Source organism: Melospiza melodia, chromosome 6 (genome assembly GCF_035770615.1).
Source record: "Melospiza melodia melodia isolate bMelMel2 chromosome 6, bMelMel2.pri, whole genome shotgun sequence".
NCBI lineage: Eukaryota > Metazoa > Chordata > Aves > Passeriformes > Passerellidae > Melospiza > Melospiza melodia.
The window spans coordinates 69,319,186-69,336,964 of NC_086199.1; the positions used below are offsets into that span (position 1 = coordinate 69,319,186).

Genomic DNA, 17,779 nt, shown 5'->3' on the forward strand with positions numbered 1-17,779 from the left:
CTTCACACAGAACACACGTTCCCACATCAGAATTATATTGTATTTCTCAGAGTTGCCAGAAACACACAAGCATACCACTACATTAAAAAAGGTTTTTCAACAGCTGGCTAGAAGGCTCTTCTCGGTCAGGTGTCTGACTTGGCTGCTGTTGGTTCTCTGGTTTCTGACCTGCATTACTGTGTCTTTCTCTAACTTCACCTAAGTTTGATAAAGGCTGATTAACAATACAGCAGATTTCTCCAATACAAAGCAGCATTTCAGCTTTTTCATAATTTTCAGTCTATGTTAATATAGTAAAGCTTGATTTTGCTTTTATTTTCTGCCTTTGAAGATACAATGAATAGAACTTTGATCGCTCATATGAGACATATTTGTACTTTCTTAGCTCCTTTGAGAGAGGCATTTTCTTTAAAAATGTAATAGATTTCCTTTTATCCCTCTGCATCTGAACTTTAAAAAAACTTTTCAGAAGTGCCTTTCAGAAGATCAGACTGAAGTTAATTATTTCAAAGTACCTGTTACACACCATAATATAAAAACAAGTTTGATTACCCATATATTTGCAAAAGGCTATTTATTTTATAGCTTCTGTGACTGTATTTGTTTTGTTATCTGCATATGTGTGTACCCCAGGAAGAGACATACATAATACACACTATAAAGATTTTAAATCTTTTCAGTAGAAATGCTTTAAGCAAGTATGTTGTGCATATCTGACACAAAACATTCAACACCTTCACTCAGCAATTTTTTTCTTTGTAGCACCAAACCTGGGTGACTAAACTGTAAACTGTGAGGACAGCAGGCAAAACACCCACATGCAGAAATATAGCTGAAACCAGCCTCCCATTTTTTATTCCCAGATCCCATGTTCTGCAGCCTGTACACTTAACCTGTACAATGAAAAAAACAAAGACTAATAAATTCTGGAAGGAAATGAAGTTATATCAGTCAGAGGGAGCTATGACTTCATGAAGACTAAATGAAGAACGAAGAGAGCAAAAAAAAAAAATCTTTCTTCTAATGTGTAATCTTAACTCTCCTGCTGTGTTATGATTTGTGTAACTCCCATGTGGTTTTCCTATAAAATTAAATTAATCTATTCAATTAATGTGACGTTGCTGAAGTGTAGTGCCAAGGTAGGTTGCTTCCCTTGACTCTCCATTACATGAGAGGACCAATTCTTTAACAACAGTATTTTAAGGAAATACCTATTCTTCAATTTCTACCAATGTTCTTTTAGATAATTAATTTTTGTTAATTAATTTCAAACTAATACAGGGGAATTCCTGATTCTATTCACATATAGCATCATTTTCTCTTAATACCTCTGTTAAGAAGTTCAGAGTCTTTTTGGAAAAATAGAAAACAAAGTCAGCATAGAATCGATTAATGAGAAAGTCCAAAATCACAATAAAAATAAATAGGAATACATTTTTAACCTTACTTTTTCTTCACACTTATTGGCCAAAAGATGGTCATTAACTGCCTTATTTTGCTTACCTTCAATGCCAAAGTAAATATCAAATTGTTTATTTAATTGATGAAAGGACAGGGAAAGCAATTCAAATGTTAGAGATAAGAGAATCAAATTTAAAACCCCTTAAAAGAAAACTTTATGAATAGTGGGAAAACTTGCAAGAGACCTTAGAAAAGCCCAATATATGAAGATTCTGTAGAGATCCACAATGTTGCATGCCCAGAAAAATTGTATTAAATTATTTTTAAGGAGTTTGAATTATTACAGCACAATAAATTGCCTAGAATAAATTAATTACTGGACCAAATTCATAGTCCAGCTATTGACAGCAACACCCTAATATTGGATCTCCTATTCTTCAGTAGAACTTTCTGCAACTCTAGAAAATCAAGTATGTTATCCAATAAAAAAGCCTACTGTCAAATGCATGGTGAAATAGAATGAGAGTTGTGCTCAAAGGCACCATGAACCTCAAAGGGGGTTTTGTCAGGTGCCCTCCAGAGGTCCTGATCAACCTGTATCACCTTAACAGTGTTGATGTATTTTAAACACATATTCATTCTTTAACACTTAAAATTCAATTACAATATATTCTGGCCAAACCATTTGTGGCTATATTTAAACTATGTTTACACTCATAGTTTTACCTGAAGCAAACATTTATCACTTTTAACACAGCTATCTGAATATAACAATAGGAGAAAATGTTACAGATTTTTCATTAAGTCTTTATCCAAGACTACATAATTCTTCCTTCAGACTATGAACTGTCTCTACACCAATGCATGTGTGGCACTTAAGACACACCGCTGTAGGTTTTGTTTCTTTCTCTGTGATATGCATTCAGTGGATGTGCTTCAGCTAAATCAAACATTATTACTAAACAGGATGGCTCCTCACAGCTCTTCTTAGTGAGAATTTTTACTTTGGATTTTACTCAGGTCTTTGGTCTGAAACAGCCTGTATTAATAACCTTCTAAATATGCTATAAAATGTCATTCTCTCCTACAGCATGTGGTGAATGGTAAATAAAATGTATGCATAAGCATGATGGAAGGATAAGAGGCTTTTCTATACTTTTTGTAGTTTTGCTGTCTTCTTAGTCTGTCAAGGTCAATATATCATTGTATTGACCATATATTAATATTAATATGCGCTTGTTTCTATTTGTCATTACAGTGCAGCAAAAAATTTACATTTGAGGCTGTGGAAAACATTTAGTTTTTAAGTGAATTTTAACTTTTGAGTTTAGCGTCCACTTCCATCTAACAGTACAATCATGTGATTCTGTCACCTAAGAGAATAAAAACAGCAAGTAAAAAACATTTAATCGGATAGAAATAATGTCTTGCCATATGTGAATTAGGTGGATCAGCACATTAGCCACGTCAACTTGGTAACTTTTTGCTGTGCTTTTCATCTTAAAACTATTTTTTATAAAGAGAAGCATGAAGAAAACTAAGATTTAGAACTGGTACATATAATCAACACTGTGTCTGCATTGCATATTACCTGGGATGAAAACGTACAGACCAGGAAGTCTGCCTGAGACAAGAAGTGAATATCCAGAATGACTCCTCTTAGGGAGTTTTCCGTGTATCGGTTATGGAGTCCTGCTGACCACGATATGGAGTTATCACTGATAAATTCATAATTTGGATACCTGTGAAAAATACAATACACAGTTAATAGAATTGATCTGTTTATTTTTTTTAAGAAGCATTACCTCTGCTGCAAGATAGGGTTGTTAATTCATTTTAGGTGAGTCTCTGCTTTACAGGAAATTAATTACAATTTTGCTGAACCCTCTAGAAGTTCACTGCTGCCTCCAAGCATACCCCCTCTTTATCAAGAAAAAATAAATAAAAAGATTCTGTACATCTTTCAGATATATAACCAAGTTGAAGCGAAAGACACAGTAGGAAGTACATACAACATTCTGCAAATGATGCTGATTTTAGATGAAATATACTCAGACCACTAAGTTTTCTCTACTGCTAAACAGGATATGGGATTCTGACTTTACTAGGCTACACTTACTACCATACTATTAGATACTGATTGGGACACTGCAAAAAAACCCAGTCACCTGTGAAAGAGACATATTAAATAAATGCATGTAAACTAATGAAAATAATAAAAAAGTCTTTCACAGTTCTTAAGGCCATGTGGAGAACAAATTTTGCAATTCACTGGTCATAAGGAAATAGATGTAAAATTCCACAGCAATACACTTTTCTTTACTTATTACAAAAAACATCAGTACTACTGTAATTCAAAAAGGTTTTTTTTAAAAATATGAAACCTTAGTTTATATCATATTAAAATAAAATATTTTCTCATGTAACAATGACTTAAAAATTTTTAAAAATCCTTTTTCTTTTTTCTGCTCTTATGGGAACAGGAAAACGAGAAATAAAAAGGCAGGGAAGAGAGAGAGAGAGTTAAAAATCTTTCCTCCCTGCACTTAACAGCCTCAGAGAAGGGTACAAATCAAGCACAGTTATAGGACTGTTTCAAGTTTCCATTGGTTTCAGAAGCTGATAGTTGTGTAACTCCAGCTTATCACTGCGGGTGCAAATCAAGGTGAGTCCCAGGCTCCTGTTCTCAACTGCTAGGCCTGTGCAGGTGTCCAGAACAGGCACTGAAAATTTTCTTCCCTCTGAAAGAATATTGTGAGTGTATGTGTAAGCAGATTGAGTAAGAAATAATGTGTTTCCTCAGGTCTTGCTCTAAAAAAAGTTTGGAAAATATATGAGCTGTTCATTAAGTTCTAGTACTTTGAAGCACTGCTGAATTCTGTATGTCAGGCATACTATAACTTGCGGGGTGGGGAGGGTTAGCCAAACTGCACATAGTAGAAAGGGAGAAAAGATATTAACCTGGTATTGTGGAAGTAAATAAACAGTAAAAAAAGGAGAAAAAAAAATACAGATGACTTTACAGGAAAACATTCTGGAAAGAAGAATGCGATTTGTTGAATTTTTGTGCTCATGTACTAAAGAACAATACCTAAATAGGTTCATATACAAACCAGAAATATATTAAATATGGTCTCTTTAAGAATTTATGTATATATAATCTGTATTATTTTGAATACCTTAAGGAGTGAAGATACTGTAAGAGTATTATGGACTAAAAATACATGTACTAGACATTCAAAAATTTGCATGTGAAAACGATTAAATCAGCCAAAGAAAAAGCAATTTACACCATCCCTAACACATCACTTATCCAAGATAAATACCATGACCTCTGCTTACCAGAAGCTGTCAAATGCTTTAATCCCCTGATCATTACAGTTGTTGAACTCTCAACCCTGCTACTCTCTACTAAAATTGTTCTACATGATCCTAATTCTGAAAATATATCACCTCTTTCCTTCTTTTGGAAATAGAACACAAACACTCTACAAACTGGTGGTAGTGACTGCACTATCTTTACTACAGTACTCGCAGTTGGTAGACATCTGTCTGCAAGGGAAGTTTCTGAAACTTAAGTCAAAACATTTCTGGTTTTATGACTATGATTAGTTTAAATACTACTCTTGCTAGAAACAACATGCCTATTCATGTGAATGTTGGCTAAATTTTCTTTACTTAAATGCCAACGCTGTTTGACAGCCAGTCACTCTCTTGTAGAGAGATACAGTACCTAGGACTTACTGATATTATTTCACAAAATAATGAATGCAACATAAGCTACTGCAATGTGACAGCTGTTTCTATCAAAGCTTGGTAGTTCAATGTGACTAGAACATTTTTGTCAGAAGTGTAAACCAATTTATAGTTGATTTCACAAGAAGAGAAAGAAAAGCTTCTTTGCTGCCAAAACATGACCTTAACCTGCCTTCAGATGCTATTAAATGCCCCAACATCAAATTGCACCCTGCCTTCTGTGAAATCACAGGAAGTTTCAAATGCCTTCTACTCAAGGCATCTGAAGCTGCAAGCAACAGTAGGGTGCAAGCAACGTAAGAAATTATGTTTTAGTGTAAGCTGTGACCTGAAAATCCAGCAGTAACACATAAAAAATTCTTCAATACTTACAGATTGTATGCCTTTTATGAAGAAAACATAAAATTAATGCTATATGAATGGGCTGTATCATCCAAAATTAAGTAAAATAGTGATTTGGAATGAACTTGAGCTGTAATTCTTAATAAAATTCAGTATTGTTTTACTGAATAGGTTACAATTAGTTTTTGTTGCTATTAAAAACTTGAGATTATATGTTTACACAGGTAGAGCATCTCATTACTATTCACAAAGAATGCTAAGGCTTGAAAATTAAACAAAAATAAATAAAAATGCATAACTAAGATTGTTACATCAATACTGAATTCTGTTATGTTACAAACAGTTCCTAAAGTTATTTAGGACCATATAATGAATTAAATATTATAACCTCAACTTTGGATTATCCATCTTTTCATTGTTTAGATTTGCACTTCAAATGCTATAATTGTTTCTATTATTATTCTTGCCTTTACACATACAAAAAAGGATTAGGTTGCCATCATCTGGAGTTGAGTATGTTCATTTAGTTTTCACAAAACATCATCATTTTAAACAGCAGCCTTTTATAAATATGAAAGAAAAACAGAAATAGCACAGTGGAAATAGACAGGTTTTCAATGCTGTAGAAAATTATTCTACTACAAAATAACATTTTCTGCTTGCCTTGCACATGCCAAAGAAAATCTATTATATAGTATGTTATCCTACATATTTTTCCAATAATGTCACCAGGAACAGAACAGTTCAAAACTTTGCCACTACTGAGTTGCTTTGATTTTAGAAAGTATTAATCAATTAATTAGAAGTATTAATTTACAAGGAAATACAGGCCATCTAGGAGTAAATGAATGTTTACTGTGTATCCATGTTCTAGAGAGCTAGAAGAGGATAGAGGGACAAAAAAAAAAGGGACAAAGACGCTGTAAGAAGTTGAGAATCCCTATATTTAAGGACAAAATTATTCAACATGTAGATGCAAGTCTTCTATGTTATCACTACAGAAGTCCTTCTGAAAGAGGGAAGAGCTGCATCATAAGCTTTTCAACCCACTTAAAAAAAATTCCTCTGGCAAATGCTCGCGTTTTTTGGACAGGTTTTATATACTTCTTAATATATTAACCAGGCTTTACAATATTTCTAAATAGTTTCTTTTTATTATGTATGTTCAATAATAAGTGCTGTGTGTTTATTACTTATATTTTCTATTGTTTATGTATATATAATTTTTATTTACCTCTGTTCTACAGCATTGATTTGTTTTTACATAGTCACAGGTATCTTGCTCAACACTTCCAGATTTTTAACGTTAAGCTTTGAAAAGCGTACTTGGGAGGAAAAAAATCCCAGAAAAGCATATCTGAGAGAAAAATCAAAATCACTGGAAAATTAAATGCAGTCTTAACCGAATAAAGGATTAAAAAATATTATACTAAAACTTGTGGTGCACAGTAGTCAGAAACTGTAAAGCTAACTGGACGGAAGGAACTGTAATATAAACATAATTCATCTTACTTTGATTTTGCCTCTTGCAACAAGGAAGGGTCATCTGTAGCCAAATACACTCTTTTTTTATCCACGTGCATCCTGCGAGCAAGAAGCTCAAAGCGCTCCTCCACGTGCACCATGTACTCTTCAATGGGGTGAAACGCTGCCTCGGTCCCCACCTTGTCTGTCCTTCGGACGTGAACACTGGAAAAGGGGAAAATCTAGGAATTACATTTATTAACACTACACATACTTCAGCAAATGAAATTTTAGATTGAACGAATACATAAAATAACGAGGGATTAAAACTCATCCATGTCCATCATGACACACTGGCAACATGAAGTCAGTCTGTTCTCAAAAGAAATATAACAATCTGACAAGGAAGGCAAAGGGTAACTGAAAGAAAGGAATGAAAGACATTGAATTATAGCATATAAGGTGGCATTCCTTTCAAGCACAAGGCTAAGTTATCTCCTGAAGATAGATAATGCCTGATCAATACAGGTGAAAAGGAAAATAGGAATATTTGCCTCGTATAATGCATTGTCTGAATTAAGGTAGTTACAAATGCATTTTTTTGACCTCCTTGAAATGTAACAAGTCTCCAGACACAGCAGCAGTGAGGTGCCCACTGGCTCAACGTCAAAAGCCAACTAACATTTGAACAACCTACTGTGTACTCCTAGATAAAGAAAGGTTAAGGATTGAAGGAAATTCTGGCAAAGGAAAAAGACTCCAGCACAGCAGCAGCATTTTTCAGATGACATGATGGAAAAACCTTTCTCCCACAAGCTGCTTTTTACTGCTTTTCTTCCTTCTCCCCATATCTCCCCACACAGGCCTTTCCAATTCATCATTATAGCTGGGAAACAACAACTGCAAAAACACCAGCAGGGAAGGGAATGGCATATAGGATGTTCATATGTAGCCAGTGATAAAATTAGTCGTGAATTGTGGCATGTAAATTATAGGCTTAGCCTTTTTTATCTCAATGTAAAAGCTACAGGCACTGGAAAGAAGACATAGACAGTAAAGTGACTGGAATACAAGCTGTAAGGCAATTACATTAATGAAACTGTGTATTACCAGATGTGGAAGGACATGTTAAAAAACCTTCTGTTGAGCTGCCTTTTACATATCTGTCCAACAGCAGGTAGACAAGTGTGCTGAAGAAGTACTTGTAATCAACTTGTATTAAAAAATAAGAGCTTCATCTAGAAATCACCTTCTCTCCCCAAAAAATACTTAGAGACTCTGATTATCATCATAAAACAATTTTTTCCTGTACAGGAATCATTACATACACGTATTAAAGGACAGACAGTTAAAAAGAAAAGTAAATACCCACCCGATCACTGGATGTTTGAAACCAAGTTTCCTTGTGGCTTCCTCTATTTCCTTTTCTAGCCAAGGCTGTGGACGAATCAAGTATTTCACAAACTGTGAGACCCACCACACTGCAGGATCCCCGTGTACACGAATTAGTCTATCAGCCAAGTCTTCAGGGACAGCCAAGGGCAAATAGGGTGGCCGTGGGTGTAAGCTGTCAACAATGGGAAGTTCCACCACCTGAACATCCTTATCATTAGTCTCACCTGTTTTAAAATACATACTAAGATGAGTCAAGTACTTTACTTTATTCATAAGCTTTACCACTGGCAAATAATATCCCAAACATATCAATTCATCTGTATCTTCAATTTCAAAAAGACTACCTAATCCTTGTTCTACTTTTTCAAAAACAGCATTAACAAATCTAATAAAAATCATAATTTTAAATGAGATTTATAGACGAGCTGGATCTAACAATGACCTCAAATAGAACGAAACTGAAGGTTCTTGAATTCTTAGCAGCTGGTAGTTAATAAAATATAAAATGTATTCCTGCTTATATAGTGATACATTCTTATATACATCTATACCATTACTGTGTGCAAAGGCTTATCTGGTTATCTAAAATGTCTAAAATTCAGTTACTTCTTTAAAAATTAAATTTTAAGACATAGGAAATAGTTAAAAAAATAAATACAGCTCTGCTGCTATTTTGACTTCCTTTTATTCAGTAAATATTTTTGTTCAGTGACTCCTCCCAGTAAATTTCAGATATCATATAACCCCTGAATTAGCTATTCTGTTGTTAGAAGAGGAGAAAGACAATTCCTGTCCTCAAGAACTTAAACTATGAAGTAGTAACTTAAATAGACCACGGAAAACACAGGCACCGTATAAGCATGTGATGTACCTACAGGTAAGAATTTGTTATGTTTTAAATATTAACTACAGTAGAACATACAGGTGGTTTAGATGGGATTTCAATTCAAGGCTAAATAGTCACCAAACATATTTTAAGAGTTTTTAAAAATTACACAAACACAAGTGTCTACATGACTGGTAATTCAAAGCTACGTTCATATACTGAAATAAATTATAATACATGGCAACATTTAAAAAAATTACATTTTTAAAGCACTGAACATTTTAGCTAATGTTTCTAGGATGCTCATTTCCTCCAAAATAATGTTTCCATTGTCTGTAGTATTTACTGGCAAAGGTGGTTAGTTCTCTCTTTAGTGCTTACCAACCAGGAAAAAAAAAAAAACTGCTTTAAATATAAGCAAGTCAAACTCATATAACTTTTGATGACCAAATAAATCTTAATGCTGAAAAAAATCAATTCAAGGAAAGAATAATGAGTTTAAGAACAGTTAAAGATTCAAAATGTTACAACACTTTTGCAAGACTAGTCAAAATGCTGCAGTAACTCTCTGAGATATAGTTATTTAAATAAGGAATGTTTGTTATGCTCAGGTATATTTTCAATTCATTTTTACCACATTTGGAAATCTATCTTCTAAGATGTATCGGTATGTCAGTATTTTACCACTGTATACCATCACTCTAAGGGATTCTTTAGAAGAATTTCCTATACTACAGGTATGGATGATTCTTTTTAATTCAAGAAGCCAGTTCATTTTTTTACCATCTATTAAATCACAGTCACAGAAAAAGATTCAATACAAGTTCATAAATTCAGCAAAAATATTGAGCATTTAAATCTTCTTATAATATGATGGATAATACTTTATTAGTATGTCTTCAGAAAGCTGCAATAAAGAAAAGGAGCATGAAGCCAGGGAAGTGCTAAATGTGGTGCAGATGTGAAGTATCAGGCAAAAGTTTAGACAATAAACGTTTAGCTTGGGAATGGTATGAAAGAGCGCTTGAGGTTCCATTACCTTTTTCCCCTCAGCTAAGAATGGGAGAAGAAACAGGGTGGCAAATAAAACAATAGCAGTCTTAGCCAAGGGAAGAAATAAAAGACTTCAGTCTTAAGTTAGAGAAGGAAATTTGCTGCAAACCTTTTGAGGGGAAAAAAGCAGGTAATGAAAATCTGCATATAAAAGGTAGATTTTTATTAAGTACAGCATCATTGACAAGCTTTAAAACTTTGTTCTGTGACTGAATAAATGTGTTGGTCTGTAAGCAGTCATTTGTAAAGTTTTGCTATTGATAAAGCTGCTTGAGCAATCTGACCTACTATTTGACATTCCTACCCTGAAAAGCACTCAATACATTGTTCCATCCTATTTAAAGGATGAGCATGCTTCTAAAAATTTCCATAGGCTGTCTTAAGGTTTTGAAGAAAAAGAGATTAGCCAGGAAGAACTAGGAAAACTCTCAGCATATATAGCAAACTTTATTAAATTATACCAAACTCACAGAATATCCAAAAAGATTGTGAAAAAGAATCAGATTTCAGCTTTCAACTCTACATGATATGTTGTTTGAATAGTAATGAAGTTGCAAATGTATTTCGTTAAGGAAAAACAATTTGATTGTTTAAAATTAACTACTAGGTCGAGTGTTGTCTTTAAAAAAATTATAATTAAATCATAAATTTGGTCATGGCTATTTCAGTTATGTTGTGGCATGTTAATTGCTAACATACAATCATCATCTGCGGATGTATATGTGTAGCTACGTGCACAATTCCAGAAAACCTTATGGCAACTCTCTAGGCTGTATCAGCTGTATCATCATATCTGAGTGAAGGAAAAACTCCCTATCAGTCTTCATCCACTTTTAAAAATATGAGATAGCAGATGCAGTGAAAGGAAAACAGACAGCAACTGTTTGCTTTTGCACTGAACAAAACCAGTGTAGAGCAACTCTTTAGTAACCCTGAAGGAGTAAACAGCCCTGCAACAGCCATACAGGCAAGAGACAGCATTCTTACCCTACTGATCACTTTTTTTTCCAGTATTTGTGAAAAGATTCACAATAGGCAATGAGCTTGTCCTATTTTCAACAGGCACAGTTTAAAAAACTGTTATCCTTTTCTGGGCAGCAGGATATTGTTTTATTCTATTCAGAAATAAACTGCAATCAAAATCAATGATTCAGGAGCCAACCAAAACTCAGATTAACAGACAAGCAGATATATTAGAAAACAATAAGTCACATCACTGATTCATATGAATTTTCAACTGAAGATATGGAAACCAAGTTAAAAATACAGAATTAATTTTTAATCCACACTTCAGTTGTTAGATACATTTTCTCTAATTTGTAAAATGTTTGAATTTTTTCTACTTCACAGATGTATTTTGTTAAGTAACAGACAAGCCATAAAAGGTAATAATCCATACTAGTGTGTGCATATTTTTCTCAAGTTGGAAATTTAAATCACAGCATCATCATGTCAATCAGGTCCAATTCCCAGCTCAGTGGTGGTACAATTTTGATATTTAATACAGAATCATAGAATTATTTAGGTAGTAAGATACCTCTAGAGTAGTTATACATAACTTACATGTCAGCAATACTTCAAGTCACTTCTTCTGATGTGATTTATTTTACTTTTACAGTTGTCAAAATTTTTCACTATAATTCTATTAACAGCTTAACTTTTATATGACTCCAGGTGATATTTTTCAGTTTGGAATATTCTAAATAATTGTCTTCCAGAGTTCTGCAACTTAATCCTGTTTTGGATTTTACTTCACTGAGTAACCGAAGATTGAGTGTTTTTGCAAGAGTCATAAAATACTGCAATATTGAAAACACACACTCTTACCATAACAACATACTCAGGAGGAAGGTCCTGGACTGAAAGTTATTTTAATTCAGAGGACCCATGCCAGTTGTACCATTCAGTTCTTATTTATTACCAGTTTTTGGATATGTTCATCACTAATACATCAGTAACACAGTTTCAGTTTTCACAAGGCACACTGAATACTTTTTAAGCACTGCAATGAGCTCTGTGTTTTATAAAAAGCATAACTTTGCTTCATTGCAATATCCCAATGTGCCTTAATCACTTTATACCCCTCATGACTTATATAATTTTTGTGATTTGGCATAACCTTACCGTCTACTTCTCAAACTTACTCCAATTTAAAGCCTATTTAAAAAAAAAATTTGCTCTTTGTATCTTTCCTATCAACTTATTTTGGAAGCCTGAAAAATGTTGACTTGACTCAAAAAGGTCTTTGGAATTTTGTCATTTTAGGTAAGCTTACTTCCTGCCATCTGAACATTGGCTCCTACACTTGGATGGGCATTTTCCTTGGGTTTTTATTAATTTCTTACCTGAAAGGAGGATCACATTTAACCACGCAATCACTACTATTAGTTAATGTTAACTGAAAACCCATATATCTCCTGATATTTCAAAATTCATCAGCTAATTTTAATTTTTTCAAGAAGTCCTTAGAGGTATGCCAAAGAAAGCCATGCTAAGGACATTCCTGTCATGTAACTGAGAATTTCAATTTAATTTCAGTTTGTCTTGCTAGCAACACAACTGAATAAACTGATGTAAAAACGGAATAGCTTCCCTGCTTTTCTGTTTCTATAATATGCTTAATTAAGCTGATATTAATTTGCATAGACTTATCACAGATCTACTTAACTAAGCTCTACAGCACAAAGACCGACTGCCAATTTGGAACTTTACCCAAGTGAACGACTCTAAATCCAACTGCAGGAGATGTCAGAGTGCTGGGAAAGCTGTTTGCCTAGCACAGGGCATGGTGAGAGGACTGTGCTGAACTCTCTCAAGGCTCCTCAATGTCCTGCTGGTTCCTGTTACGTACTGCAAAGGACAGCAGGTTCAGGCCTTATCCTGATACCTCAGTGATTTTCTTTTCAGACATTGTAAAAAATGAAAACTATGCAAAGTTATGTCATGTTATGCTCTTCCTGAATACCAAGTTACCTCACAATAGCTTTATGCCATAGTTGAACTATAAAATGGAATTGCCATGAGGTAAAAATCATATTTTTCTTTTAAACTAGTCAATGTAAAATACAACTCATATATTGAAATGGGGTTTTTTTTCTCTAAGCTTTTGCTTTGTACAATTTTAATACAGAATTTTTGAACTTGGTTTTCTGAACTATTTCTCACTAGTGTTCCACTTACTAAGTTTTTAATCATCCTTTATGTAATCAAGCCATGTAAGGCAAACAGGTGTTGAATAAATTTGGTACAATTCTGATTTAAAGAAACTGAATATAGTCCTTTTTTTCCCAGGTTTCACATGCCATATGGATAGTGTTGTCCCATTTGTCATCCCAAGGGGCTGACTCTTGATACCTTCAGGAGTGAATAAACCAAAATGTTTTCAAACATGCCAACATGCCTTCTATTACTTTTCTCAATCCAGCACTTCCAAGGCTTTTTTCCTGCATTCTTTCCTCTCCTCTCCTGTACAACTCTTGCAACTACCCTCACTTGCTCTCACGTCTCTTACCTCTGTGGGTACCGTGTGCATGTTGAAAAGTGGCATCTGTGATCAGTCACTGCCTCTCGCTTCCTCACAGGCCTGAATGTTGACTTCACTTGCTCTTTACACACACATACCTATTTTGAGGACTTTTAACAAGACCTATTTATTTTAGTCAAATTTGGCCAAAATTCATCCAACATTCAGGACTTAAATGAAGTTAGGTTTGAGAAGAGCAGATAGAAAGATAAAGCATGAGGACAAGATTTTTGCTCTCACAAGAAACTTGTCTAAAATAAATCTGTAAAGATATTATTTTATCATCTCCCTCCTGAGAAGTAGAACTTTAATGATAGTGTCTTCTGCTCCTGCAAAAACTGTAACTCCCAGAGCTACTGAACTACCAACATGTCTTTTTAACACAAGTGACATTATTGCAATAACGTTTATTTTCCCATGTTATTCCAGTTCTTTGATAATCCTATCCATAATCAAAACCACAGCACAAAGATGAACAGTGCTCTTACTGTCCTAACAAGTGATGAGATTCCAGTGAATGCTTTCCCTTTTGACCTGATGGAGGCCTCAACTGAGCACAACAATTTCTGCATTTGCAACAGCTCTCTCTTAAAAAACAAAAGCAGTGGGGCCTTTAGAGCCTCTTGTTCCCTTTCCAGCAGTTCGGGTGAGCTGCATTATAATGACCAATATTTCTGTTTCACTCTACTGAAAACTTCTTATCGCTCACCAGAAGCAACTGTGGCTTTATGTGGCAACTGTCACATCACTTTGAGAGAACATTAAAAAGTAAAGACTTTTCCCATCCTCAATTGTTTAGCTACCCAGCATGTCAGCTGGAAAGAGATCTGGAAACAGATGAAGAGATTGCACAAACAGACTTCACAGAGCAGTCAGAAGACCATCAAACTAGGTAGAAATCAAGAAGCTTACTAGCAATTTATTTTTTCTTTTATCTTTATATATTCAAACTGCTTTTGAACAATGCCCCATTTCATCTAAAGAGCTGATATGAAAGGGGTACCTGCTAAAGAGGAGCTCCAATTCCCTGGCTGCCAGAAAATATAATGAAATGTATTTGTAAAGGCAAATACACTTCTAAAAATGCAAAAGGGTTTTTCCATGTTACCCAAGTCTAGTCATTCAAGTAAACAGAATTCATGTTCTAAAAGTAAGATCATATGTAAGGATAGTTGAAATAACTCAGGAACACATAAAAAAGATCCTTACAACTATATTGATGAAAAACCAGTTTCGGATTTGATTTCAAACAATTGCACTGAAGCTTATTATCTATTTCAGTCTAATGTTAATTATTATATATTTGAAAATAGCTGCTTTTCAAATATTTGCTATTCAAATACTTGCTTTGAATATTAGGTTATCTTTTCTGTAATAGAAAATAGCTTAATTTTACAATAATCCTTCAACAGCTTCAGGGATTTATCTCTTGCCTGCATATGCTGACTCGAGCCTGTAACAGGCATGTATAAGCATGTAAAAAACAAGACAACATGCAGATAGTATTTCATATTTCATGACCTAGAAGCTTCCAACAGGTCATGACAATGGAGCTTAATATTTGCAGCTGCCTGTCCAGGCATCTAATGGAGAAGCACTCCCAGTTTAGACAAGATATTTACTGTCTCTTTGAGATAGTGGTTAATAACTCCTAATCTTGTATTGTTCTAATTTGAACGCTTGGAGGACTCCTCTTTCAATGAATTAGTAAAAGTACCTCCATATGCAAGCCCAGATGGAACACGGCTCTAAAGGTATTTGTAGACAAAAGGACACTTTAGTTAACCATAAATAAAACAGGAGAGAATAAAGCTTCCATGTTGTTTGAGATTCATAGCAGTGAAGCACACGTCACCTTAACAATGCATCTGAAAGAAACAAGGATGCATTCTACTTCCTATGGTGTACCAACATGAAAGGAGAAAATCAAGGGTGTAAGCCTGCAATAACGGAAAAGGAAATTTTTCTGATCTTCAGTCACAGGGGAAAATGTAAGGGAAGCATTAAGAAAAAAAATCAAGAAAAATCACACAGAAATAGAGATGCTTGCTTCATAACTATTACAGTAACAAACTATTGTTAATTTTCACATTACAGGAAACTTAAAAGCACTAGTTTAGTTAAAGCTACTTGCAAAAAAAAAAAAAAAACCTGTTTTGTTCAGGTTTGTATTCAGGATTTATGTAATACCAGCTACAGGAAAACATCTTCCAAAGATTTCTCTACAATTAGCACAATCACATTCATGGACATGCAGTGCCAAAAATATGGTACTAAAGTAAGTACCATTGTTTCATCTGAAATGCTAAATGAAATCAAATGTTAAAATTAATGTGGGTCTTCAAAAATGGGTAGATCAGTCCAATAAAAGGCAGCTTTTTAAATTTCTTATCTGTTCACAACACTAGAAATAAATCAGTTGGCTGAAGGCCTTAAGATTGAGAAACAAACATAAAAATGCAAGAAAGTACTTCTGCCTTAAAAGTCTTAGTTTAACTTTCAGTTGTTTCACATGGTGGAAAAACTTTACTCAGAGCCATTTGCCTATAAGCAGCTTTTCAATATGACATTCTAAATCTAGATATATCTTGAGAATTAGCTGACATTTTAAGGTTCTCTTTTAATTAATTACTCAAATGTAAAAAGACAAAAACCTTTTAGGACTTGGTGAAGTTACACTGAAACGAATGAAATGCCCAGCCTTGCGCTACTGTAAAGAACGAAGAGTAGCTGCATGAAGAGGACAAAAGGCCACCAAAATAATTGATATATTCCCAAGCACGAGAGCCATAACCATAACTGGCAGTGCTCTGGGATGTCTCCCACCTGGAAATGGCAGTAGTCATTTTCAAGACGTAGGAAGAGTTTGGATGACTTGAATTCAACTCCACAACTGCCAGCTCACGTTACCCTTGTTTAAAGATTACTTTAAAATAGGTAATATTACTTAACTAGAATGTTGTAATGACCAGTGTAATACATTAAAAAGTTGTTCAAAACTTGAATTCAGGTCCTAATTCCCCAAAAACCTAACAATGCTTCAGTTTGGATTGAAATTTTTGCAGCCAAACAAAGAACTCAGATTCCCATTTCAAACTTTGCAGTTTGTTTAAAACCTAACATACTTCATTTACCTCATGCCACCTCTTCATATATATAAAAAAAAAAACTGATATTTTTCATTTCAGTACAAAACATGCTATTCTTCCCTACTGTGCATGCTGCAGTACAACTTTTCAAGTAAAAATGTTTTGAAAAAAGCTTTTCAAAATAAAAATCAAATAAACTCTAATATTAAGCCAATTTGTAGCTCTTTTGCTTATTAAAAAAATCCTTAAAAGGGTGACAATTAAGCAAAAACATTTTTTTCCAGTTTGCAATGGATATTTTGTTTACCAATCTGTAATTTTTCATCCATGATTTAATGCTCGTGAGGAAAGTTTGCAATTAACCACTAACCTCCAGGTACTAGTTTGGCTACTACATTGTGGGGGGCAACATCAACCTGTTAGGAAAAAAGGGAAAGTCATGCTTCAAATTGTAGTATTTAATGAAAACAGCATAAGATCTGTGATCAAATACATGATCAATTATTCCTACCACTGAACAGAACAAAGCCAAGAATCCTTTACCCCACCTCCATGCACTCTTTGGATTTCTAAGTATTCAGCTTCCCCTTATCAAGAAATGTAGGGAAAGAAGCCCCTGCTTTTTGGAAAGTAATTTTCTTCAGTCAGGGCACATTTAGGTTACCTTCCTTCATTTCAATGCAGTTAAAGAATTCTGATGGAACATGTTTCCTAATCTGTTTATCGTCCTGCCCAAGCAAGGAACTATTATCAAACACTCAATTGCATTTTATGCAGACATCAAATCTTCATCTAAATTAGCAATGACATAAAGACAACTCACTGTATACAAGCCCAATGTTTTTGCTTCTTGAACATTTTTTGACAGATAGCATGATTATATGTATCAGCCTTTAAAGAAATACAGACATTCTTACTTCTGCTGTTAGA

General features: G+C 34.2%; 1 protein-coding gene across 8 annotated transcripts in view; it reads right to left on the bottom strand.

Moving 5' to 3' along the window:
• Positions 1–17,779, bottom strand: part of FUT8 (fucosyltransferase 8) — a 99,690-nt gene that overhangs the window by 4,100 nt on the left and 77,811 nt on the right. For all 8 annotated transcript variants that reach the window (XM_063158866.1, XM_063158865.1, XM_063158868.1 and 5 more), the window contains 3 exons: positions 8,336–8,582; positions 7,012–7,188; positions 2,993–3,143 (listed from right to left, as the gene is read on the bottom strand). In XM_063158866.1, the coding sequence (XP_063014936.1) occupies positions 2,993–3,143; positions 7,012–7,188; positions 8,336–8,582 (575 nt within the window). The remainder of the gene's footprint in view (positions 1–2,992; positions 3,144–7,011; positions 7,189–8,335; positions 8,583–17,779) is intronic.